We start from the raw sequence: 21,726 nt of genomic DNA, 5'->3' as shown, positions 1-21,726 counted from the left end.
ATGCGCACCAGATGACGTCGTGGAACCGGCTTAGCGGCAGTTGGGGGGCCTCACATGGTGCAGAACGCGCATTTCCTTGGAAGCGGTCCAGATCTTAGCGCTGCCGATGCACCGAAGGGCCAATTAGGGCTTAGTTGCAGCATTTGGGACTCGTAAATCGGGCGATGATTACGGGGATCGTTTTGGAAGCAACAGTGCAGAGGTGAGATTGTTCACGATGACGGGCTCAATAAAGTCACGAGAAGTCATGGAGGAGAAGTTGAGATTGAGTTTAATCAGTGCTGTATTTTCTTTCGTTGGATACCTGAGGTGTCGATCTGGGTTATCGATAATGCTCTTCAACAATCTAGATATTAAAGGAAGGCACAACATCCATCCATCCATGTCTTTCATAAACCTCCAATGTCGCAACCATCGCAAATCGAAAACCATATCGCTATTCTTCCTGTTTAAAAAACTCCTTCGCTAAAACATGAATCATGCACTTGCGGCTAGGGGATGCATAACATCACACCAGCAGCGGATAGTCGCCAATCTCCGCCATGGCATCCCGTAAAGTCCACTCTGCCAGTGGATCTTCGTGTCTCTTGGTCCAGCAATGCCTCAATATGCGTTGCACGCTCTCGCAGTTCCCAAAGTTGGTCTCCGCTGTGCTCAGGATCCGAGTCATGAGACGCTCGAAAAATGGCTGTTGATCGGGTCGAGCCATCGATCCCGCCAGGCAGATGGTCCAAACGACGCCTCGAAGAGACACCTTCTCAGGGGGTTGTTCAAGCTCCTTGATCACGGCTGCAACGGCACCGTGGATATCAGCCTCGGCTGGGTGAGTCGTTGAGAGGATCAAGTGGAGATGCACGAGAGCTCCGGCTGCAAAAACTCGTGATATGTAGCATGAAACTGGGGCAGTGGGCTGCGATAGAGTGTCAGTATGGCTGTTGGTGATGCGATAGACCTAAACAAAGGATCAAGGGCAAACGAACATGACGACTTTGCACACGCAATCTCTCAATGCCATCTCGCAGCATCTTCTCGATGTTGGCCAGCGATGCTCGCCTCTCGTCTAAGCCGGGGTAGTCGATTCCTGCCTCGATCATGGACAAGTCTCCAATAAGTCGCATCACCCAATTCTGACAACCGACAAAATCTGCCATGAGAATTTCTTCCGAGTCAAGCCATTGTCGATAGGGCATGCGGGGAGGTATGCCAGAGGAGGCTGTCGACAAGATTTCAAACCAAAGAAGTTTTGTGATTTCAAAGCGTCTTGCGTACTTCATCCCACGACGGAGAGACGAGCCTGGGCCGCTCGGCGCGTATGGTGGTGTCGACTCGTCATCATCTGAGTCTTCGAATGGTGGTAATCTAATCTTGCTTGCAACAGTTGTAAGGGCGTCAAGGTGAGTCTGCCAGCCCCTTGAGCCGCCTTGCAACACCTATACCATGCGCCCAAGTTAGGAGGATGAATTCGTTTTTACACACACACTTGAAAGTCACACATGGTCACTCATACGAACCTCAAAGCTAATTAGACAGCAGCCGCTGGAGATGAAGGTGATGAGCCTCTCGCCGACGTCTAGTGCAAGATCGCCTTCATTCCCTGATAGTGCATGTCGCATGGCACTCAATGCAGTGGTGTGGTATTCTATGAGTTCCGCTTCCATGTACTCGGTTCCCCGCGCAAACTTGGTTCGCTGATACAGTGCAGCCAAAGTCAGCGAGGCTTGTCGGAGCGGACGATTGTTCATCAACAACCAGAAGAGCCAACCACGGCCGCCGAGCTCTGCTTTGTCAGTGTAGTACGGATACTGAATGAAGAAGATGTAGTCCAGATACAGCATGATGAGCTCGGCCTCTCGGAACCGCATTTCCTGACTTGGGCAGGAGGCCCACAAGGCCTGCTCGGGCCCGGTGACCGCGTCTTGCTGCTGTTTCGCTGAGATTGTCCGCAATTGAGGGTCTATCCCAACAGGTCTGATGGGACCCTTGCTCAGCAGCCTTGCATTCTGCTTGACAGCCTTCTTGACCAGCGAGAGCTCGGCGCGAACCTGTTCCTCGTTATCCAGCCACGTCGGCCTGGGACCGTAGCCGTGACAGTGGATGCTGCGGTTGTCGCATTCCTTGCAGAAGGGGTGGCCCTCGTCGCATTTGCGGTGCCTGATACGACAGGTCCAGCACCCTCTTTTGGACCTGCTCCTTACCGGCACCTTAGCTGGCAACATTGTGCGAGGCGTGGGTGTAACGGGGGGGGCCTCAATCTGGAGACGCGAGTGTGGGAAGTTCGCGAGTTGCATGTGGGCAAAGTTGGGGAAAATGTGTCAGCCCATGACCCTCATGGGGAAGATGGGTGCTACGGTAGATAAGAGAGCAGCGAGCCAGCCAGCTGTCAGCCTGACTCATCAGACATGGGCTGGCATGAAGCCACTCCAGATCGAAGGTACTGTCTCGAGGGATCCCCCCCACCCACGCAAGTCTGCGACACGACCACGGATTGCTACTGGCCCCGTGGAGAGCCACCAGTGAACGAAGCCGCCTCCAAAAGAAATGCTCCGGCCCCACCTTTCCCGAGCTATCGTCAACCCGCCGGGCTAGATGGCCTGGGCTAATAGTCTGTTCGTAGGATGCTACGATACTGGACATCAGGTGGCCCCGTTGATAACCGGGTCTGTTCGAGTCAATGGTCGTTGTTCAAATAGTCCTGTTCAGACTCACGAAATGGATGAACATTGTTCATCCAGCATCCAAGCAAGCGTTGAGCATTGTTGTACTTGATACACTGAGACAAAAAAAAAGAAAAGAAAAAGGATGACGACCACTCTGTTTACAAACGGCAAGTTCTTTGCCGATCAAGGCAAGGGACAAGAGCATGATGCCAAATTCCACGACTGCATGCTTGTCGAAAATGGCAGAATCGAATACATCGGCAGTGATGATGCCAACATCAGATCTGTGGCTGCTTCAAAAGGCGCCAACGTGCGGGATCTTGAAGGCCATCACGTTCTTCCCGGCTTCATTGATGGCCATGTACATGCTCTCCTGCTAGGCCAGTCTCTGCAGAGACTAAACTTGGAAAGATGTCAGAACCTGGAGGAGATCCGCAACGCTATCAGCACTTACGCAGCAACACATCCCGATGCACCTCGCATTCTGTGTGGTGGCTGGATGGAGTTCATGACTGACGGAAATCCCGACGTCTCTATGTTGGACGATTTGGATCAAAGACCCATTTATATTGTATCCCGGGATCTTCACTCTTGCTGGTGCAACACGGCAGCTATTAAAGAGATGGGCGTGGAGTCTACGCCAAATCCTGTTGGAGGAACCATTCATCGCGATGCGCAGGGCAAAACAACCGGTTTCCTAAGTGAAGCTGCGTGCACAGTCCTAGTATGGCCGCACTTGGCACAAATTGCTACACCAGAGGAACGAGTTGAAGCCATGCGAGATGCAATCCATGCTCTCCATGCCGTTGGATGCACTGGATTTGTAGAAATGGCTATGGACGATGTTGCATGGGATGCACTGAAAACTCTCCGCGCAGAAATGGGCGGCCAGCTGCCTGTACATATTGCAGCTCACTGGCTTGTTCGTCCTACGGATTCTACAAAAGGCGACTCGGAAGAGCTCATTCGAGCAATTGAATTATGCAAAGAATTTAACGCTGCCACTTCGCCAGACTTTCGCATCGTGGGCATCAAGATAATGTGCGATGGCGTTGTTGATTCGTGCACGGCAGCTCTGATAGAGCCTTACTCTACTACAGGCGTATCGACGGATCCCATCTGGTCCCCCGAAGCCCTTGGGCCAATTGTTCGCAACGCAGATCAAGCTGGTCTGCAGTGTGCTCTGCACGCCATTGGAGATGCCGCTGCAAAACTTGCCATTGATGCGCTTTCGGAGCACGGTACCCCAGGTCGCCGCCATCGCATTGAGCACCTCGAAGTAACTAGCCCTGGTGATGGGGCTCGACTTGCTGCTGCCGGTATCACTGCATCCATTCAGCCCGCTCATGCCGATCCAGTCCTGCTCAAGGCCTGGCCAGAACTGCTGGGTACAGCTCGCTGTGGACGCGCTTTCGCATATGGCGATTTCGCTGCCTCCGGAGCCAACATTTCCATCGGGTCTGACACTCCCACTGCATCATGGGATGTTCTTCGAAATCTCTACACCGCGACGACCCGGCGATCTGTGCGTGACAGGGATTATACGACAGTGGTGAATCCCGAGTTCGCCCTATCCCTGTGCCAAGCTATGCAGGGAGTGACACATGGAAGCGCGTACTCTTGTTTTGCCGAAGGCTGGACCGGAAGCCTGGCGAAGGGATTACAGGCCAATTTTGTGGTAGCCAAGATGGACTGGACCCCGCAATCATTACTTCAAGCTCAAGTAAAGGAGACATGGTATCGAGGAAAGAAGGTGTATGATGCACCAGTAAAAAACTGATGACTGTAGTCATAGAAATAGAAAGATGTATAGGAAGGTAGATAGATATAGATGATGTGTCTCTTCAATTAGATATTTGTTCAAAAAAGAATGCAAATGACTATTGAGAGTATGTGATGTATGTGAGCGTGCAGTTTTGATCTCCAGTTATAATAAGTGTACTATGAATTGTCCATATGGGCACCACATTGCTTATCTCAGAATATTAACGTTAAGTAGGTTTGATATGTAATTGCTCTCTTAAGGAAGTTATTACATAGATAAATTTGGTGATGTTAATCTAATCCAGTGACGCCTATCCAAACCACCAAAGAGAGCCTTACGTCCACTTAAGCAAGAGACTGGCATGTAAATGGCCTATTAACTGCATGTCTCTGAAACTTGTGAATCTAGTGACAATTGTTAGCACAAGAATTACTTCAAAAGAGATGAAAAAAGAAAAAAAAAAACTCACCAGCTCGACAATGCTAGCATAGGTGCCACAAACGAGGATAATCATGCCAATAATGAAGACGCTGCCATTGAAAAAGGCAGTCCTCCAATTCTTTCTCTCGTACCACTTTCCTTCTTTGAGCAACACATACCACATCACTGGTGGTAAGTAAAAAGAGAGTCCGGACACAAAAAGGGAGGAACTGATAGACAATAGTTCCGAAAAGAAGGGAATGGCTTCGGCTATGATCCACGCAACCAGCGTCACAAGCCCAACGACTGCCAGCCAGGACACCCAGCCTCTGACCGTATTCACATAGCGGGTGATGGAGTTTCTGTATATCCTGCCGTGAATGAAGCGAGCAACGACCGTGGTGTTGATTGAGCCCGAGATGAAGATGACAGGGAGCGCCACGCCAAATGCAACTCTAGAAACGACTGATCCAGCGGATAACAAGGCCGGTGATTGAACGTCCTGGCCTACAAAGGCATAGATGACAGCTCCTGTGACGGTATAAATAATGACCTCAATGATTCCAAGCCACCAGATAGACTTGATATAATCCTTGGGCGTGTGCATCTCGTCCATGAAGGAAGGCTGAGCACCAGCAAAGGCATATGCGAAAACAATACTGTTAACAGCAACGATTGCCTCTGAAAACGTCAAATCCTTCTGCGGCCAGGCAGACCAAGTTGAAGCTGACAAGCCTCCCGGCTGAGATGAGCTCTGGATGCCAGTTGCAATCATGGTGATGCCAATGGCTATGATGATGGAGGCGAAATCGATATAGCCCAAGATCGCTGCCTCAGTAAACGACGGTGGAATCGCCAGTAAAAATAGTATAATAGCCGAAACAACCCCAAAAGCAAGAGAACACACTCCGCTCCCAGTGATAGTTTCAAAAGCAACCGTCCCCGTCAGACAATGCGACCCAGTAACCAGAATCAACTGCGAAGCAAAAATAATGCTAAACAATTTCGACCCGACTCCTCCCATCATCAATCTCCCAATATCCGCATAGTGAGCAACCTCTGGATATTTGAGTTTCACCTTTCCAAGGATATAACTCGCATACATGGCCACGAGTCCCACGCCAACACAGAGAATCACTCCTGCCACCATGCCGAGGGTTGCGAATGCTGCAGGTAAACTGAGACTTCCTAGGGCAATGGCTTCGACGATGAGGACCACGGTTAGGCGTCGCCAGCTGAGACGATGGAAGTGAGCGTCTCCTTGGATGGCGCGTTGGGTTTCCACGTCGTAGGCTTTGCTTTCGCCTTCGAGATCGGCTTGGGTGGCGTTGTTGGATAAGTGGCGTGATATGGCATTATCGTCGATTTTTTTGTCTTTACCATTGGAGGCCGTATCCACGGTATCGGCTTCAGTGATTGTAAAAGCCATTGTGTAAATTGAATTTGAAGAAAACTTGATGAAGAAAATCTTGATAGAACTTGCAGAAAGATCAACTGCAAGTCCAGCTGTCCAATATTTGAACAGGATATATCCGGGGAAAGATCCTGCTCACCAGCCCCGGAATCTTCGTCCGGGGTAATCTGGGGAATCTATTGACTGTTAGTCTGTTTAGCTCCGGATGAGAGGAAAGATATCTTATGTTTCTTCTTCGCGAGCTGAGATGAGAGTTCGGAGCTGTTTCTGTGGAGGCCATATTTACTGATCCCCCCCTGTGTCCCGGGAAACATCGGTGTATGAGGAGGCTGTGGTAATGACCCACCTGGAGAATCTTGACCCGATTTAATGAGATCAAGGAGTAAATTTATGTAGTATTGGGAGCTAAGAATATCACAACACGAGCGTAGAGGTTCATGCTGTTCAACTACCAGCTCTTGCTGTGGTCTTTTGTATGGCCCGTAATAGAACACGAGGTTGCTTCGATTTTTATTCTTTGAAGCAGTGGATGTTCTGTTATTAGGCAACACTTTGATTAAACTTTTCTCACCCATAGATCTACAGTGATTACGCCTGTACTTGTGCATAGACAGATGCCGTCATACAATATGAATGGACTCTCTATCAAGCCACAGCAGCACGTTGCTTACATGTGGTCCGTAATATGGGCCCACTCATTATGAGCATTACGCCCTTTGCAAATCAGAAGAGTTGAATGAATTACCTGTACGACGTTGTCGCAAGGGCTTGCTCTGTGAATGGTCACGATGATCCCGTATCTGAGACCAGGGTCTCACTTAAACCGGTGTTATCCTTTGGAGCTATCATGCTTGCCCAGCTGTCAATCATTTAAGCTATGGGCTACGATGGGGATATCATTTAGAGCTCCGAGAGCGGACATACGGATTAATACGCATGAACCATTCAGATAACACCGATTGTGAACAACTGGAGAGCTTCGTTGTGGCCGGTGGCATCTCCGGAACGTAGCCGGGCAGGTGGGTCCCGGGGCCGAGGATCTAGCCCAGCCGTCGTGGGAGATTGTACGTAATGGAAACTCGAGGCTGGGATTGCGATTAGCGCAGGTCTGTCAACCTGTCAGTTGCAAAGGCGTACACTGATGGACGACGGTATATCGGTAGTTGATTGGGGGTCTTATTGATGGTGATTATCAACTGTAATGTGTATTGATACAAGATTTTTTCTTAATAATTCTTTAATTTATTGTGATTAGTTGACTACATGCCCAAGATTTAGAGTAGCATCCAGGTGCATCTGCCCCCGAAGTTGGTGATGGTACATTCGGAAGTCGCGGTGTTGCACATTATCACTTGAACTCGTGATATCTTCTTGCGATTATTAATATTTTTATATAAGTACATATAGTTAACCCAAATATTAACAAATTCTTGTCAAATCACTATAGCTTCAAACTTAGTTCACGCAGTCGACCTATCTTTACCCTACTCTGCTAGTCCTTCTTGCTGGCTCTTTTGCTCATCGTTTCGTTGCACCTTCTTAACAACCCGATTCTGTGTAGGAGTATCTCCTGTTGCCTTTCTTTCCCGGCTCTTTTTCGATCTCGATGCTCCAGTAAGTGCTTGTGACTTCATTTTTTGTTCTCGTGCCTGCTGCAGTTTGTTTTTCCTGAACAGCGTCATATTGGACTCAAAGCATCGCCAGCTTTGGTGATTTGGTTTGACGCCTTCTAACGGGGCAAGATCATCGCGATGCTGTTCACTCCAAGCCAGCCAAGGGGTTAGATGATCTAGTACATAGGGGCGGTGATATTTAGCGGCGTAATCATGGATTTGATCCACAATGCATAAAAGATTCAATGCATTAGTAAAGGATGCAACGTCCCCAGTCCACAGTAATTCGATATTCTATGAGGCAGTCAGATCAGACATTTGAATGATGCATTAGATAACGAAGCATTTGTAACTCACACATGTCTTTGAAGAGCTCCATGCCACATAAACCGCCCATTGAGATCCATACGACACGAACGCAAACATTTGGCAGTGAGAAGAGTTTGCAGACTGGTACTTGGCAACATTATCAGGATTTCTTGCGAGGTCGTCTAGCATAGACAAATATATTTGACATGCGTGCTGAATTTGTTGCTTGGCATTTCGATAATCTGCTTCCCGTTTCTTTGCTTCATAGACAGCAAACGGAAAAACAATATTAGCGTTTCCCCATGAGCCATCAACAACCAGGCTGCAATTTAGGTTCTTTGTCATGGATTTGAGGCGATCTTGGGAGAGCCGGTCGTCCAATTCCTTGACGATGTAGTCTGCTTGGTAGCCGGGGGTCATAGACTGGCGATTGAGATGAAGAGTTTTGGGGTCATATGTGGCGAGACCGAACGTGGCGTCTGGAGTTCGTGTTTTGACAATCTTTTTTCCATCGGAGTCTTCTTCAACAAACTTATACGCCTTCTTATCCCTAATTCATAATGCAATCTTGACGTCAGTAATACGGACAAAGGAACTCGCTTGGTTACATCTAAAAACGGACATATACTAACATTTTGAACCACTCGTCCTCGCGAATTAAGCCGAAGACATATTGCCATGCGGAAACCTCCCAGGAGAATTCCGAAAATTCCTGCCCCTTCATGGTTTGCACACTTCTGCATAGTTTGGAAGCTCTTTGGTTAATAATATCTATCTGCCGAGAACTCAAAGTCTTTTGGTACTGCGAAGTGCGAACAACCGGATAGAATCGTAAACATAGCTTGGCTTTTGTGGTGAGTGAATCGCGCTCCCTCAGGTTGGAAAATACTTGTGGAACCAATGGCATGGCGCGCTTCCTTGGCAATCTGGAAAGACATTTAGCTCAGTTCTGAATCTATCCTTGTCGAACATACATTGACTTACGCCATTCGGCCTAGTAAAGCAGGTACAGAGAAAGACATCGTGTTACGGTTCTTCTGTTTTGATTCAATGTGTCTATCCGTATCAGGTAAAGAGATACCGGTGCGCTTTTGGCCTGTGGATTATGCGCATTATGTATACTTGCAAGAGGCCTCAGAGGTGAAGCGTTTGTAATCACAAAGGCTAGGCATATCCACGTCGGGAGACAAGCAAGGCTCGGAGCCTAATGTTAAGCGCCCGCCAAGAAAGGATCAGCCATAGAGTGGAATGAATCTTTGAAGAAATACTGGTCACTTCTCTCTTGAGCCCCTCAGTCGGCCATCAACACGGCCGTGGGGCTTTGGTGCGGCTGGAAATATGAGACAAGTGCATATAAATCTGCCTGTCAACGGCCGCTCAGCCGGTTGAGTGTAACTCTGCGTTGGCCGAAAATACGACCAGCTTGTCGTTTCATGAGCCTCAGCACAGCCGCCTCCGTTTCCTAGTGCGGTCTTACGTTTCGCACAACGACCAACACAGGCTGCCTTTGCATCGTTGCGTGCATATTGGGCTGCCACAAACTTCAAAGACCTCAAGTTGATGAGGAAGTGAAAGTCTGAGTTGAAGACTGGAAATCTATAGATGTTTTGAGAATCACTTCAAGCTTTTTGTCATCTGGACGATGGTTCAATTATGTACATTAGTCATGAAGCCAAAATATCCACTTCTCTAAAGTTGGCATTCCAAAATTGGCTTCAATCAGAGTCTGATGATATCGATATAGGCCTAGAAATCATAGCGATAACTTCCTCACTTACTTCTTTATTTTCTTTCCTTTGCTCAAGTAATTCCCAGTTCCAAGCTTTTCCTTTACCCTTTCTCGGAGCACGCTTAGAAGGTTTGGGTTTTTCAATGCGTCCTTCCCGCGTTTTCCGTGCCTCCCGTGCCTCCCGTGCTTTCTCTTGCTTAAACGTTCTTGACTCTCTTTCGAGCACGAGCCACGGTGGGTTCATATCGGGATGGGTAGCCCAGAGCCCCCGGTTCAAAGGAAACTGCCTATCCCGAGCAAACCACGCTTCTAAGTGTTTCAGCACAAATGGGTAATGCTGCTTAATAGCAAAATCATGGACCTGATCCACGATATATATAAGTTGCAGTGCTTCTGAATACTTCCGAACGTCCCCTTTCCATATTGTTTGCATCATCTGCCCAAAATAGTTTTCGATTAGTATGTCATTTATACTCATAGTATAGTAACTAGGGCTACTTACACACTCTTCCAAGGAACTCCAGGCTACATGTACCTCCCAAAAGCTTGCAGACGATGTAAATGCAAAAAACTGGAACTGAGAGCTCTCCTTTGTCAGATACTCGGTGACGTTGTTTGGGTCGCGAGCTAGATCATCTAGCATCGCCAGATATGTCTGACAAGCATGTTGTACCTGCTTTTCAGCTGAACCGTCGTAACGATGGCGTCCGCTTTTAGCCTCATAAGCTGCAAATGGAAAGATGAGCCCTGCTTCTCCCCACACTCCATCCACGATAAGGCTACACCTAGGATTTAGCGTCATATAATGGAGATCATCTTTACATAACAGTGGTTCTGGCTCTTTCTTAGCGCTACTCCTGTACGCAGGAAATCCAAACCTGTTGCAAAGGTTAAAGAAAGTTTTAATACCAAATGTTGCATCTGGGATCCGTGTTAAGACCGATAGCTTGCCATTACTGTCTGGTTCCACAAATCTATATGGCCTTTTGTCGCTATGGTGAGCTATGTGTAAGTACAGTGGCGTATAACAAGTAAGGGATAACTTACACCCTAAACTTTTCGTCAGTGTGAATCAAGTTGAAAATATCGTGCCAGGCACATATTTCCCAGTAAAATTCGGAAGCACGATAATACTCAGCACCAACCGCTCTCCAAACCAGGTTTTCAGCTCTATCATGGAGGTTTTTTTCTTGATCTTTACTCAGAGTTTCTTTGTACTTTAAGACATCAACATCGGGAGTAAACACATTCCACGATTTGGCATCTGTCTTTCGGCACTCTTTGAAGGGGGTGGGAAATAGTGGCCTTGCTCGCTGCCTCGGTTTCCTGACAAAATCTTCGCGCTCTGAGACATCCATGGCTGCAGTTTCGTTTGCAACGAGTGCAGGGTCCAAATCGATTGACAAAGAGATGGATTAATGATAAATTTAAACATTTCTGACATTAACGAAAAATAATGGCAAATATTTGGGGTTTCTTCTAAACATATATGCATGGATGACTGGGCGACGATGCATCCAACCTGAAACGCAGGTGGCCGCAGTGAAAGAGGCCCAACTGCGGTGGACAAAACTGCACCAATTGAAATGCACTATCAAGCGCCCGAAATTCCGGCGAGAAAAAAAAAACGGTAGAGAAACAAAAGTTCAAACAAGTAGAAACAACTGTCTTTGCGGCTGTACGCAAGATCATAAAACCTCCCACAGGTAACTTATCTGCTCGGCCTTTTTAGAGGGGGGCCCTCTTCAGAGCTTGAGGCTGTATACAGATGGTAAAACATGTCACTCAGGCCGAAATGCGGGCGCATCATGTTTTCTGAGCAACGCAGGTAGGATACTATAATTTAGATACTATTTACTCATAAGAGCACGATCAATGATTGGTTCGTATTATTTTTAGAGAGAGTCATTGTGAACGTTGCACCTAATTCCATGAAGCTACCGTTCGTGGTGTGAGAGAGCTTGAATGCCATCGTTTAGACATCATTTTTCGCATTTTATTTCAACCTACAATGGTAATCTCATAATCAGACAACCCAAAGAAGAATTCAGAAACATTATGACTCAGTTTAAGACCAGCAGCAATGCCGATTTGGAATCTTGGGATTGAGGTGGCGCCGGGCTCAACGGAATATATTAGCTAGGAAGCAGTTAGTAAGCACTGATTAACTCTTTCAACGTTAAACTCAATACGAATTGAAGCCTCAACACGATCTCATTCTTGTAATATTAAAGACAAGCATTCAGCAAGAAAATGCCCACTCGGAAACCAAGAAAATCTGGTGCAAATGAATTCGAATTCATTGTCTTGTCTGGGGATGAAACGGGGAGAGACCCAGAGACACAGAGACGAGTACGCAGCGTCGCTCAGGCCAATTATCGCCGTCAACATCCGTATCAGCGACGCCAAACAACCGTAGAGCTTGACGTTACGCCATTGCTAGATGGAACAACTCAGAGTTCAAATGCTGGGCCCAGTCAAGCACTTCCAAGACCGATGACAATACTAGACGCAAGCCGGTCCGATCCATTTCAGTCGTTCGGATTCGGAGACAATCGTCGAGCACACCGTCTCTGGGATCACAGTTTGTCACTCACAAAATAGTCGGGCGAAACTTCTCTGACCGTTCTTCATAGTGTATGATGGAACATGTCCCAAATTCAACACACTAGTTCAAATCGGCTTCGTCGATCTGGCTCGAGAGACGATAGCGCTTTCGCAAATGCTCTCTGCGTCAGCGTGGCACCTCGTTCATTGGCTAGGATGCGAGAGCGACTCGGGCGAAGACGCCCAGTATGCTATGATCTCAACACAAAATCTTCAACAGAGGTTAAACAGCGTGGCAACTGGTGCTAGTGACGAGGTTGTTATCGCCGTTCTGACATCCGCGGCATACGCGGTAAGTTTCGAGGCTTTCTTGTGTTGAGAAATAAGTGCTCTGACACAATCACAGAATCTAATTAAAGAGCCTGGAATGTTTCAAGTCCACATGGACGGACTTTCGCGCATCCTCCAACTCAAAGGCGGCGAGGGTTCATTACACTCACCTCCTCTCCGGCTTGCTCTGTTTTGGTAAGGTAAGTCTCTAAACGTCAAGATAGAATGACTGACTTACATTTTTGAGAAGGATCGAAATTAATGGACGATTCCGACAAGATGCAGTACCTCAGTTTTCCCCTCCTAACGATATACTCTCAGGCCAGAGCAAGCTGAACTTGACGTTATTCGATGCAGCACAACTCTCATCCGGCTGCGTTATTCCCACTGTTGAAAGATGTGAGGTAGCGAATTACCTTTGTCAGCAGCTGAGGCATCTCAATGACATAATTACATCGGAAACTTTGACGCGGGACCTATGGAGCGATCCCTTATTTCACGTGTTTCACATATCACCAGTGCTACATCACTTTCTCTCCCTTCCTCGGTCATCAATACATGATGAAATTAATGCTCGTCAAAGAGAATGCTTCCGCCTTGCAGGAATTTTGTACCTTGGCAGCCTTCGCTCTAAATTTGACTTTGAGCCTGGTGCAGGCATGCTCTACGGAACAAAATTGCAGTTGGTGCTTGGTTCGGAAGGGATGCTTCCCAAGTGGGATTCATCTAATATTTTCCTCATCTGGATACTAACTGTTGCAGCCTGCTCGCCGATTCTCTTTGACGATCTGAGAATGCAATTTGCGGCCTTGTTGTCGGAAAGCGTTCGGTCCATAGGCTATGTAACCTCCCAGGACTATTTGGCTGCGATAAATGGATTTATGTGGTGTGATGCAGCTTTTGGCATGTCTTTACATTCTTTGTCAAGGCAGATATATTGAGAAATATAGTCGCAATTAAAGCTGTTAACGAACAAATGGAAGTGTAACTGTCTTCTAGACGGCATGTACCAAAATACAGTGAATGATACCATCTCCATTCAGAATGGAATTAATGAAGGGACGCATTCAACTTGCCTATGAAGAAAGATGTTCCAGTGGAGGTTGTAGACGAATGTGTGCGCTAATTGTGGTATTTATGCCCATTCTTCGGGCGTAGCCATCCACTGCTTGGTTCCCATCTTCAATCTTACATGAAGTTACATTACCTTTTCCAGTATAGCTACTTCGTGACACTGCATCTTGAAAGTACGCCATCAGATACCATTTTGGTTTCTAGTTTATCTGTTTGTATATTTATTAGGTTATGCTCAACTTTCTTAACTTCAGTAGCCCAAGATGATTGAGAGATCTTGATGTTTAGTCTTTCACATATCTACAGCATTGCCTTCTCATGGTCTAAGAGGCAATCATTCGTTGGTCTCAAAGCGTAGAATCTCTTCACATAAGAGCGATGTAAAACATGTAGCTTGTTTAATATCTGCAGCATGACGACTCAAACACAAAAGCACTAGACAACAGCCACCAGTGGTAAATGATCGGGCGTGTATTTAGTTTAGCACGCGGGTGGCATGTCTCCACCGGGATCAAGTGGGCGAGCTGAGCAGAGTTAATGCAATGACAGGGATGAGGTGTGGCCTATTTTGTCCTAGTTTGCCAAACTAGATGGAATCTATCTGACATCCGGACATCTCGAGCTCGCGACTTTATATCTAATAAGAAGACTTTTGTAAGCGATGTATTAACAACACTAGAACCTTGATTATAAACGCCAATTATAAATGACCAGATCATATCATGACGTGGGTTTTACAACGTCATATCCTACTGTGAAGGAACAAGAAGTCCATATCCCAGAAGTATATAAGATCATTGAAGACATTACTACTGAATCAACATTCGACATCAAAAAAAGCCAATACAACAACATCAGTAACTCATTTATAAGACACATTTACTTCATAACCACAGCAAAAATGGTTTCCACAGTTCTAGTCACCGGAGGCTCTGGCTTTGCCGCGGCTCACGTCATTCGAGCTTTTCTCAACAAGGGTTATAACGTCAAGGCCACAGTTCGATCGGAAACCCGAGGAAAAGAAGTTCTTGCTAGCCACCCAGAGCATAGCGCAAAGCTTTCTTACGTGATTGTCCCAGATATTGCAGAAAAGGGAGCTTTCAATGATGCTTTGAAGGGAGTAGACGGGGTATGTCCATTGCTAATCATGCTAACCAAAATTTGATGCTCAACTTTTCCAGGTTATCCACGTTGCATCCCCTATGCAGTTGGGTACAACTGATTTCGAGACTCAGTTGTTCAGGCCCGCTGTAGATGGCACGGTCAACCTTCTGGAGGCCATTCAAAGCAGCGACGCAAATATCAGCCGCGTGGTTATTACATCGTCAATTTCTTCCGTCTTGGATCCTCTCCAGGGCCAAAGACCCGGATACGTGTACACAGAGGAAGATTTTAGCCCCGTGACCAAAGAGGCAGCCATTGAAAGCGGAAATGCCATTCTCGCCTATCTAACTTCCAAGAGTGTTTCAGAGAAGGCTGCCTTCGACTACGTTGAGAAGAACAAGGTATACCCAGTACTGCAGTAGAACATACCAGGCAATGCCTTGTACTGACACACCTGAACTAGCCTAAATTCACAATCTCGGCACTGTGCCCTCCGTTCATCTATGGCCCTCTTATTCATCATGTAGGAAGCACAAAAGAGCTGAATACCTCCTCCAACGACATCTACCGCCTATTTAACGGATCAGAACAAGAAGTCCCACCCACAGCTTTCTTCTCTTATGTTGATGTCCGCGACCGTAAGTATTCAATTGAAGTAGAAAAGTATAAGAGCCTACCGCTAATTGTTCTGCTCAATCAAGTTGCCGAAGCCCATGTTCAAGCATTCGAGAAGCCAGCGGCCGCAAATCAGCGCTACCTTATTGCTACTTCAGCTTACAGCTACCAGCAGATTTGCGATATTATTCGTGCCAAGTTCCCTGAGCTCAGAGAAACTACGCCGAAGGGAGAGACTGGAGCACCCATTCCACCTTCGTATCTCGTAGATACTACAAAGGCCGACACAGATCTCGGTGTCAAGTATAGATCGTTAGAGGACACTATTGTGGATGCTGTCAACAGTCTTCGGAAGATTGAGAAGGTTTAAACTCATGTGACCTTTACAGTATTATCTGGAACAGCATTAGTGTATCTAGTCAAAGCTAGCTCTAGTATACAATGGAGAAATTGAAGAACATGCACAAGAACTGATGACGAATATTTATTTAAAAATTGCTTCGTATACGTTATCTAAATGTCCGGATTTTGAATACCCATCGAATGTCCCGGAACGTTAACTCATTAATTGCCCACCTGGTAGGTTGTGTACACAACACTCTCAATGCCCGCGCTACCGACGACAAATTTGACTCGCGCAAGAAGAACAGCAAAGTTTAGCCACCTATACTTTGGACTCGCCGTGTTGAACTTCAAAACTTCAAAACCATAAGGTTCAGTTACTCCCGAGTTGTTGTCTCCCGGGTTTTCCCCAGCTCTACCATCCAAGGCTAGCATAGTTGCTCTGTCGAGATAGTCGTATCCCGACACGGTGATGCGCATAATTTGGTCGTCCGAGTCTTTGGCAATTAGTCGCATATCCACCTCTGCGACGTTGTCATCGACATATCGCCTGAGGTAGTCTCCTCCTCCGGAGAGGACGTCAGCGATGTGTTCACCATCTGCTGATGTGATTGTGCCGTCCGAAATCTCGAACCAATTGGCCTTTCCTCTTGGGGTTTCACCAGTGTTGACCGGCTCCTTTGGAGTGATGGCCATGGTGAAAACGTGGTTGAGAGTAGGAAGCGACATATTGAGAGCTTATAAGCGTTAGCAGTTGTATCAAAGTAGGAGGGTATGAAGGGACAAACAGTTATTTCTTCGTGTCTTCAAAAAAAAAATTGAGATTGGCTTGATGTGTGGGAAGTTGGGTTACGAATAGCCTTCGAAGTCTGTCTCTTTATATCACGAGGCTGGGGAAGAAGCTGACGATGAGGCTTATTACCATTGTCTCATGACTAATTGGATGAGTGATTCTATTACTACTGCATACATGATGAACAATTTGCCCATCCAGTCACATGCATGGGGGCTATCACATTCACTCTGGCAGCATGTGAAACATTATCCTACGTCAGTATCCAATTTGGCGCCAAATGCCAGCCTATTTATTTACCTCATCAATGAAACATGTTGGCCGCGAAGTATGAGACATGCGTATTTGTAATTTCAACCTTGCATATATTGGTGTAGCGTGGCGCTTTGCTGTTGCTCAACTTTCACCGATATGATATTGCAATGTCTCTTTACATATGCAAGGGGGCCAAAACTCCACCACAAGTCGGACGATTGGCTGAAAACAGCTCGGATTCCCGGTGTGGCTTAAGTGTTGGCTGCACGCACAATCACATTAATGCGAGAACAAGGATCAGGTGTGTCCTGATTCGTGCAATCGCAGAGCTTAGTCTATCGTACTGCCTCGCAGTGTGGAAATTGTGTGAGAAGCGGATCGTCTAATCTCGTGAGCTCGCTTGCTATTAAAAAGTGATTATGAGGAGGTTTTGGTTGGGAGAATGTAGGTGGTTCAAGACATAAAAGCAGTGGTAGGCTCCAAGGTACATAAATTGGCCTAAGCTAATAGATGTATGTTGGCAGAGAAGACAGAAATTAGCTTTGAGCGCGGACAAGGTTAAGCTTGTATTCAGTTTTGATGCTTTTGTTGACAACAGGCTATTTAAGGCATCTGAATGAGTGTGATGAGGTAAATTTCTTTGCACAGTCGTTCTTTCAGAGAGCGATGTGGTCTGCTGCTGCATTCTAGTGTAAAGTTACCACTTGGTCCTTCAGTCCTTTAGTCTTCCAGGCATGGATGTTTTGAGGTCAGCCTCATAAGAGGCTGAGCTGCAACAATATCCCACTATTCCCCCCCCGTAAAGTTACCACGCAGCTCCATTAGGAGCAACCCTTTCTGAACAATGTCTTCCTTCCTTTTTACAATCTCGGGAACATCCCATGCTGCGTCCAGATATCTCCCATTCATAAAATCTGCCTCTGCGGACGACAGCCACACAGCAGCTCCTCCCGCCAATGCAGGCGTATCCTTCGAGAATCGCACCCACTCTGGCGCGGTCATAGCTGTACGGACTGATCCCGGATGAAGACTTGCAGCAAAGATATTTGAGTTTCCTGCGGTGATATACCGTTGCATTTGGATCTGGACTAGCTTGCTAAGAGCATAGCTGTCTGTATCTGGCGCCGTGAATGGACCGAATGAACTTGCTATGTTGATAATGCGACCTTTATCGGTCTTGCCTAATGCTTTCGCAAAATACTGGCTCATAATGATGGTGCCCTTTACATTGACTTCCTGAAGACATGGTATTAGCTTTTTGTAATTTAGCGAATAGAGGTATAATACCGACAAAATCTCGCCAAATATCTGCCACAGGAGCCGTCAGAAAAGGCCCGCCCGATCCGATTCCCGCACAGTTGATGAGTACGTCCGCTTTGCCATATTCGGAGCCGATTTGTAGGAAGAGTTCTCGAACAGCATCTTCATCTGTAATACTCAAAGCTTTTGTAAAGACTTTGACATCTGAATTGATCGAAAGAACCAGCTCTCTAGTCTTATCTAGGCCGTCTTGACTTCGAGCGATGAGGTAGAGGGCCTTGGCACCAGCCTTTGCAAATGACAGCGCCATGGCCTATTAATTGTGTTAATGGCGGGACTTAGTCTAAATATTTCACTCTTTGAAGAGAGAAGATGCAAAGAGATAACTACCTCCTTTCCGATCCCACTACTAGCTCCAGTGATTACAATCACTTTTCCCGCTTGCGATAACTGTGGGTTCTCTGGGTTAATAGCATCGTACACGTCCCGGTGGTAGGTGGTAGTAAATAAATTAAGAGTTGTAAAATAATCATCATCGAGCTCTGACATCTGTTGGCTCATGTTGGGGAGGTCAACCTGTTGTAGTAACTAGACTATTTGAGAGATTTATAGTTCAAGCTGGTCCGGAGAGACTTCTGCGCAGATTCGCTGCTTGGGAATAGAGCTGTTCTATCGTCTAGAAATGGTGAGCTTCTGGGGTTCAAATTGAGCTCGTCCTCAATATTAGTTTCGAATCTGATGGGCAATCTAGAGGTCTTATGAAAAGAAAGAGAAGAGGGCTTCGACGGAGCCTCTAACAGTGCACGCCGTGGACCCCTCATGTCTGCTGCTTATAAGTCCGGGAGTTTCTCCGTGCGTATATCCGTCGTGGCTATTGGCGGCCGGATCGATTGGCGCTTGGCTTCTAGAATTGTCTATTAGGGAAGCCTACAATCTCGAAAAAATAACAGTCTTAAGTTTAGATATAAATGACTACGACTGGTTGAGGATATGCGAGGTCATCGCCGGCCAGTTCCTGGTTGGGATGATTGATCAGCTACGTCGTAAGTCTGACAGGGGTTATAGGCGCCATCGAGGCTCGTTTGATCAATAGATTAGCGGTTAGACATGGTCTTGCGATGAATATAGTCATTATAAGTGCAATTGGATCCGGCAGTTATTGAATCTCGTCCTATCGAGACAGGAGCCGAGATTGAGAAGCAGGCTTGAAAGGGTAACCACCGAGAGAAGTGGGGGTTGGTGAGGGTCGATCATCACAATGGAAAGACTTTGCTCGAGAATGTTAACACATCAGGTTAGTTGGTTAGCGTTAGCTGGCGCAAAACATGCCGGTGATTGTGAATTGCAGAAGCCAATCCCCAGCTGTTTTTTAATAAGCGGTCTCCAAAAGAACAAAGCGATGTGGAGGCGAGTAAGATCTCTTCGACTCGGCATTGCCCAGATGTGGGTAAGCGTAGGTAGACAATCGAGATTCTCGTTGTCTTCACCGTGGTGAAGACTCAACACATTCTTGTCTCAAACACCTCGCCTGTAATAAAATATTCTTTCGACAATGGCACGAAAGCGCCATCGTGAATACTTGGCAGATGTTCCCCAATGCGGGATCTGCACAACTACCATTCATCAGCATGAAAAGATCATAGCACGTATGAGATTGTCCGACATGGCTATTCTTTTAACTCCATCCTTCCTTTAAGGCTTTGCTCGTCTTGTCGCTGATGCTATTTATTTGTGTGTAGTCTGCGGTAATTACAATTCGACTGCGCATATCGCTCTCACGGAACCATTTGTCAGGTACCCAGTAGAAGACTTCCACGTATATATGACGGAAAGATATGAATACGGCGTTGCCGACGATAACTCTCTAAACCACGCCACATCGCCTGAGTTTTGCGCGATGCACCTGGGTTGCTACCAGATATTCCAACAGGTATGCTCTGTTACAGGCGAAGAGGCCTTGAATAGGCTCTGGATTCTAACCGCGTGGAAACATCCTTGGCGGGGAATGGAGCGCCTTTATCTATCGAATAATATAGTGGATGAGGAGGCTCTTGAGAAGACAGCTCGAATTGGTGGGATATCGCGACTCTATTCGTTACCCAGAGAAATCGTTCATATCATCAAACAATACTCTGAGAATTCTGTATTCTGGAGGTGTATGATGGCGATTCAACTTGCAGCCTGGATTTCTCGCACCAGCCCGCAGCCCGTCCGAGCTATGCCATTGAAAAGTGTCCTTTCGTGGGAGCGCAACGGAGAGTTGCGTCGCGTTGAGCCTTTATCACCGTCACTACCAGTTATAAAATTGACTATAGATTGTGAGGGCATTAGAAAGATGGAACGGCTTCCAGCTCGGCCACAGTATTCGAAACTGTGGTCAAGGCCTGCCGACCACCTTGCTTATATTGTTGAAGATGAGGCATCCCTCGAAGGAGTAAAAGTACAGTTAAAGGTATGTGTGGCACATCAGAATCACATCGATATTTCATCTAGACCTCACTATTGACTTCTTCAGGACGGCCGTTTCCGCCTCAAGCTACCTCGACAATTGCGCAACGTCCGCCTCCACGTATGGAATAGCCCAACTCCTCCCAATTTATCGCTCTGTATGGGGTATCCGAAAAAGATAACGCCAATACAGCGCTTCAATGTTATTGAGTTGAGTGAAATACGAGGTATCACGTTCTATCTCAATGCTACCGTTGTGTTGGCTCTGCATATCCACCTCACGGAGCAAGAATCCACACTTTGGACAGATAAAGCTGTCTTGGAAGAGAAACGTCCTGATGCTCACTTTTCGGAGCCTATTCGGGTGTATCTGCCTTTACCACAGGGTGACCGGATAACCTACCTCGGCGCCAATGGATCAGATGATCGTTTAAATGTCATATTTGTGAGAATGGAAAAGGCCGGTGATATCACTATTGGGCAGCGTCAACCAGGCTGCGGTGAAGACAAGGTTTTGGCAGCGCAGAACTCCGTCTCATTGGTTTACTGCGAGCCTAACAAACGAGAGATGCTATCTTTCTTTGGTGCATATCAAGCATCCCCAGCAACATTCGATGTTGCCATTCGCCCAACATTCGCTGACCCTGGTGCAAACCAGATGGGCCGATTCACTTATTACTCCTGGGCCAGTCTAGATGGAGTTTCTTCTGTTAGGATATTTTACGAGGATGATTTCGACTTTTGCCGAGGCCTCATGTTCTACTATGAGAATGGTGCGAGTCGTACTGTCGGAGACTGTCGTGTACAGAGGGATCGAGAAGCGACCGTGAACAAACCCACCCAAATCTGTTTCAGAACCAAGATTCCGGAGATTGAAAGTCACGAAAATGGGATAGGAACGGTTTGCAAATTACGGGTGGAGTTTGAGCATCACAATGGACATGATGATGAACGCTGGCACTGTCGTCCTTTCAGGGGAATCATACGATTTTGGATTGCAGGAGAATTTTCATGGCTGTCTGTCGAGCAATAAAAGGCAACAAATAGAAAT

General features: G+C 46.8%; 10 protein-coding genes across 10 annotated transcripts; 4 read left to right on the top strand and 6 right to left on the bottom strand.

Annotated features, from left to right (window-relative positions):
• Nucleotides 1–259: 259 nt before the first annotated feature.
• On the bottom strand, nt 260–2,365 carry V8C40DRAFT_248099 (transcription factor domain-containing protein). Its single transcript, XM_083216468.1, has 3 exons — nt 1,512–2,365; nt 981–1,430; nt 260–910 (listed from the first exon to the last, which is right to left on the bottom strand). The coding sequence occupies exons 1-3, from the start codon at nt 2,286–2,288 to the stop codon at nt 509–511; spliced, it is 1,629 nt and encodes a 542-aa protein (XP_083072128.1). The 5' UTR covers nt 2,289–2,365; the 3' UTR covers nt 260–508.
• Nucleotides 2,366–2,617: 252 nt separating this feature from the next.
• On the top strand, nt 2,618–4,475 carry V8C40DRAFT_248098 (amidohydrolase). Its single transcript, XM_083216467.1, has one exon. It carries the CDS (start codon nt 2,800–2,802, stop codon nt 4,435–4,437), a length of 1,638 nt encoding a protein of 545 aa, XP_083072127.1. The 5' UTR covers nt 2,618–2,799; the 3' UTR covers nt 4,438–4,475.
• Nucleotides 4,476–4,766: 291 nt separating this feature from the next.
• On the bottom strand, nt 4,767–6,570 carry V8C40DRAFT_280116 (transmembrane amino acid transporter protein-domain-containing protein; the record flags this gene model as incomplete). The annotated part of the gene is made up of 3 exons (XM_083221345.1): nt 4,767–4,826; nt 4,892–6,159; nt 6,543–6,570. 3 exons carry the CDS (start codon nt 6,568–6,570, stop codon nt 4,767–4,769), a joined length of 1,356 nt encoding a protein of 451 aa, XP_083072126.1.
• A 1,118-nt stretch (nt 6,571–7,688) lies between these two features.
• Nucleotides 7,689–9,311, bottom strand: V8C40DRAFT_248096 (uncharacterized protein). The gene is made up of 4 exons (XM_083216466.1): nt 9,163–9,311; nt 8,811–9,104; nt 8,227–8,728; nt 7,689–8,163 (listed from the first exon to the last, which is right to left on the bottom strand). Exons 1-4 carry the CDS (start codon nt 9,198–9,200, stop codon nt 7,741–7,743), a joined length of 1,257 nt encoding a protein of 418 aa, XP_083072125.1. The 5' UTR covers nt 9,201–9,311; the 3' UTR covers nt 7,689–7,740.
• A 456-nt stretch (nt 9,312–9,767) lies between these two features.
• V8C40DRAFT_248095 (uncharacterized protein) lies at nt 9,768–11,390 on the bottom strand. Its single transcript, XM_083216465.1, has 3 exons — nt 10,955–11,390; nt 10,410–10,899; nt 9,768–10,343 (listed from the first exon to the last, which is right to left on the bottom strand). The coding sequence occupies exons 1-3, from the start codon at nt 11,263–11,265 to the stop codon at nt 9,894–9,896; spliced, it is 1,251 nt and encodes a 416-aa protein (XP_083072124.1). The 5' UTR covers nt 11,266–11,390; the 3' UTR covers nt 9,768–9,893.
• Nucleotides 11,391–12,160: 770 nt separating this feature from the next.
• V8C40DRAFT_266961 (uncharacterized protein) lies at nt 12,161–12,983 on the top strand (the record flags this gene model as incomplete). Its single annotated transcript, XM_083219810.1, has 3 exons — nt 12,161–12,491; nt 12,544–12,806; nt 12,861–12,983. The coding sequence occupies 3 exons, from the start codon at nt 12,161–12,163 to the stop codon at nt 12,981–12,983; spliced, it is 717 nt and encodes a 238-aa protein (XP_083072123.1).
• Nucleotides 12,984–14,759: 1,776 nt separating this feature from the next.
• Nucleotides 14,760–15,947, top strand: V8C40DRAFT_266960 (SDR family oxidoreductase; the record flags this gene model as incomplete). Its single annotated transcript, XM_083219809.1, has 4 exons — nt 14,760–14,987; nt 15,040–15,363; nt 15,426–15,600; nt 15,664–15,947. 4 exons carry the CDS (start codon nt 14,760–14,762, stop codon nt 15,945–15,947), a joined length of 1,011 nt encoding a protein of 336 aa, XP_083072122.1.
• A 92-nt stretch (nt 15,948–16,039) lies between these two features.
• V8C40DRAFT_248091 (DUF3237 domain-containing protein) lies at nt 16,040–16,960 on the bottom strand. Its single transcript, XM_083216464.1, has one exon. It carries the CDS (start codon nt 16,646–16,648, stop codon nt 16,142–16,144), a length of 507 nt encoding a protein of 168 aa, XP_083072121.1. The 5' UTR covers nt 16,649–16,960; the 3' UTR covers nt 16,040–16,141.
• A 535-nt stretch (nt 16,961–17,495) lies between these two features.
• On the bottom strand, nt 17,496–19,202 carry V8C40DRAFT_36422 (SDR family NAD(P)-dependent oxidoreductase). Its single transcript, XM_083222895.1, has 3 exons — nt 18,618–19,202; nt 18,259–18,540; nt 17,496–18,203 (listed from the first exon to the last, which is right to left on the bottom strand). The coding sequence occupies exons 1-3, from the start codon at nt 18,786–18,788 to the stop codon at nt 17,754–17,756; spliced, it is 903 nt and encodes a 300-aa protein (XP_083072120.1). The 5' UTR covers nt 18,789–19,202; the 3' UTR covers nt 17,496–17,753.
• A 517-nt stretch (nt 19,203–19,719) lies between these two features.
• On the top strand, nt 19,720–21,726 carry V8C40DRAFT_248086 (uncharacterized protein). The gene is made up of 3 exons (XM_083216463.1): nt 19,720–19,873; nt 19,967–20,679; nt 20,743–21,726. Exons 1-3 carry the CDS (start codon nt 19,780–19,782, stop codon nt 21,706–21,708), a joined length of 1,773 nt encoding a protein of 590 aa, XP_083072119.1. The 5' UTR covers nt 19,720–19,779; the 3' UTR covers nt 21,709–21,726.

The sequence above is a fragment of the Trichoderma camerunense genome, assembly GCF_050948025.1.
Source record: "Trichoderma camerunense strain CBS 138272 chromosome Unknown V8C40scaffold_11, whole genome shotgun sequence".
NCBI lineage: Eukaryota > Fungi > Ascomycota > Sordariomycetes > Hypocreales > Hypocreaceae > Trichoderma > Trichoderma camerunense.
Note: the sequence above shows the minus strand (reverse complement) of the source record. Positions and strands in the feature narration are given on the sequence as shown.

Bases quoted from the DNA above. Each gene is read 5' to 3' on its own strand.
- V8C40DRAFT_36422 (XM_083222895.1), bottom strand. From the start codon at position 18,788: ATGAGCCAACAGATGTCAGAGCTCGATGATGATTATTTTACAACTCTT. The intron at 18,541-18,617 runs GTAGTTATCTCT...CACAATTAATAG, and splicing joins GTAGTGGGATCGGAAAGGAG to GCCATGGCGCTGTCATTTGC. The intron at 18,204-18,258 runs GTCGGTATTATA...CCATGTCTTCAG, and splicing joins CAGATATTTGGCGAGATTTT to GAAGTCAATGTAAAGGGCAC.
- V8C40DRAFT_248095 (XM_083216465.1), bottom strand. From the start codon at position 11,265: ATGGATGTCTCAGAGCGCGAAGATTTTGTCAGGAAACCGAGGCAGCGA. The intron at 10,900-10,954 runs GTAAGTTATCCC...AGCTCACCATAG, and splicing joins ACTGACGAAAAGTTTAGGGT to CGACAAAAGGCCATATAGAT. The intron at 10,344-10,409 runs GTAAGTAGCCCT...TATTTTGGGCAG, and splicing joins GGAGTTCCTTGGAAGAGTGT to ATGATGCAAACAATATGGAA.
- V8C40DRAFT_248096 (XM_083216466.1), bottom strand. From the start codon at position 9,200: ATGTCTTTCTCTGTACCTGCTTTACTAGGCCGAATGGC. The intron at 9,105-9,162 runs GTAAGTCAATGT...ATGTCTTTCCAG, and splicing joins GCTTTACTAGGCCGAATGGC to ATTGCCAAGGAAGCGCGCCA. The intron at 8,164-8,226 runs GTGAGTTACAAA...ACTGCCTCATAG, and splicing joins GGAGCTCTTCAAAGACATGT to AATATCGAATTACTGTGGAC.
- V8C40DRAFT_248091 (XM_083216464.1), bottom strand. From the start codon at position 16,648: ATGTCGCTTCCTACTCTCAACCACGTTTTCACCATGGCCATCACTCCA.
- V8C40DRAFT_248086 (XM_083216463.1), top strand. From the start codon at position 19,780: ATGGCACGAAAGCGCCATCGTGAATACTTGGCAGATGTTCCCCAATGC. The intron at 19,874-19,966 runs GTATGAGATTGT...ATTTGTGTGTAG, and splicing joins GCATGAAAAGATCATAGCAC to TCTGCGGTAATTACAATTCG. The intron at 20,680-20,742 runs GTATGTGTGGCA...TGACTTCTTCAG, and splicing joins GAGTAAAAGTACAGTTAAAG to GACGGCCGTTTCCGCCTCAA.
- V8C40DRAFT_248099 (XM_083216468.1), bottom strand. From the start codon at position 2,288: ATGCAACTCGCGAACTTCCCACACTCGCGTCTCCAGATTGAGGCCCCC. The intron at 1,431-1,511 runs GTTCGTATGAGT...CGCATGGTATAG, and splicing joins GCTGTCTAATTAGCTTTGAG to GTGTTGCAAGGCGGCTCAAG. The intron at 911-980 runs GTTCGTTTGCCC...ACTCTATCGCAG, and splicing joins TGCGTGTGCAAAGTCGTCAT to CCCACTGCCCCAGTTTCATG.
- V8C40DRAFT_248098 (XM_083216467.1), top strand. From the start codon at position 2,800: ATGACGACCACTCTGTTTACAAACGGCAAGTTCTTTGCCGATCAAGGC.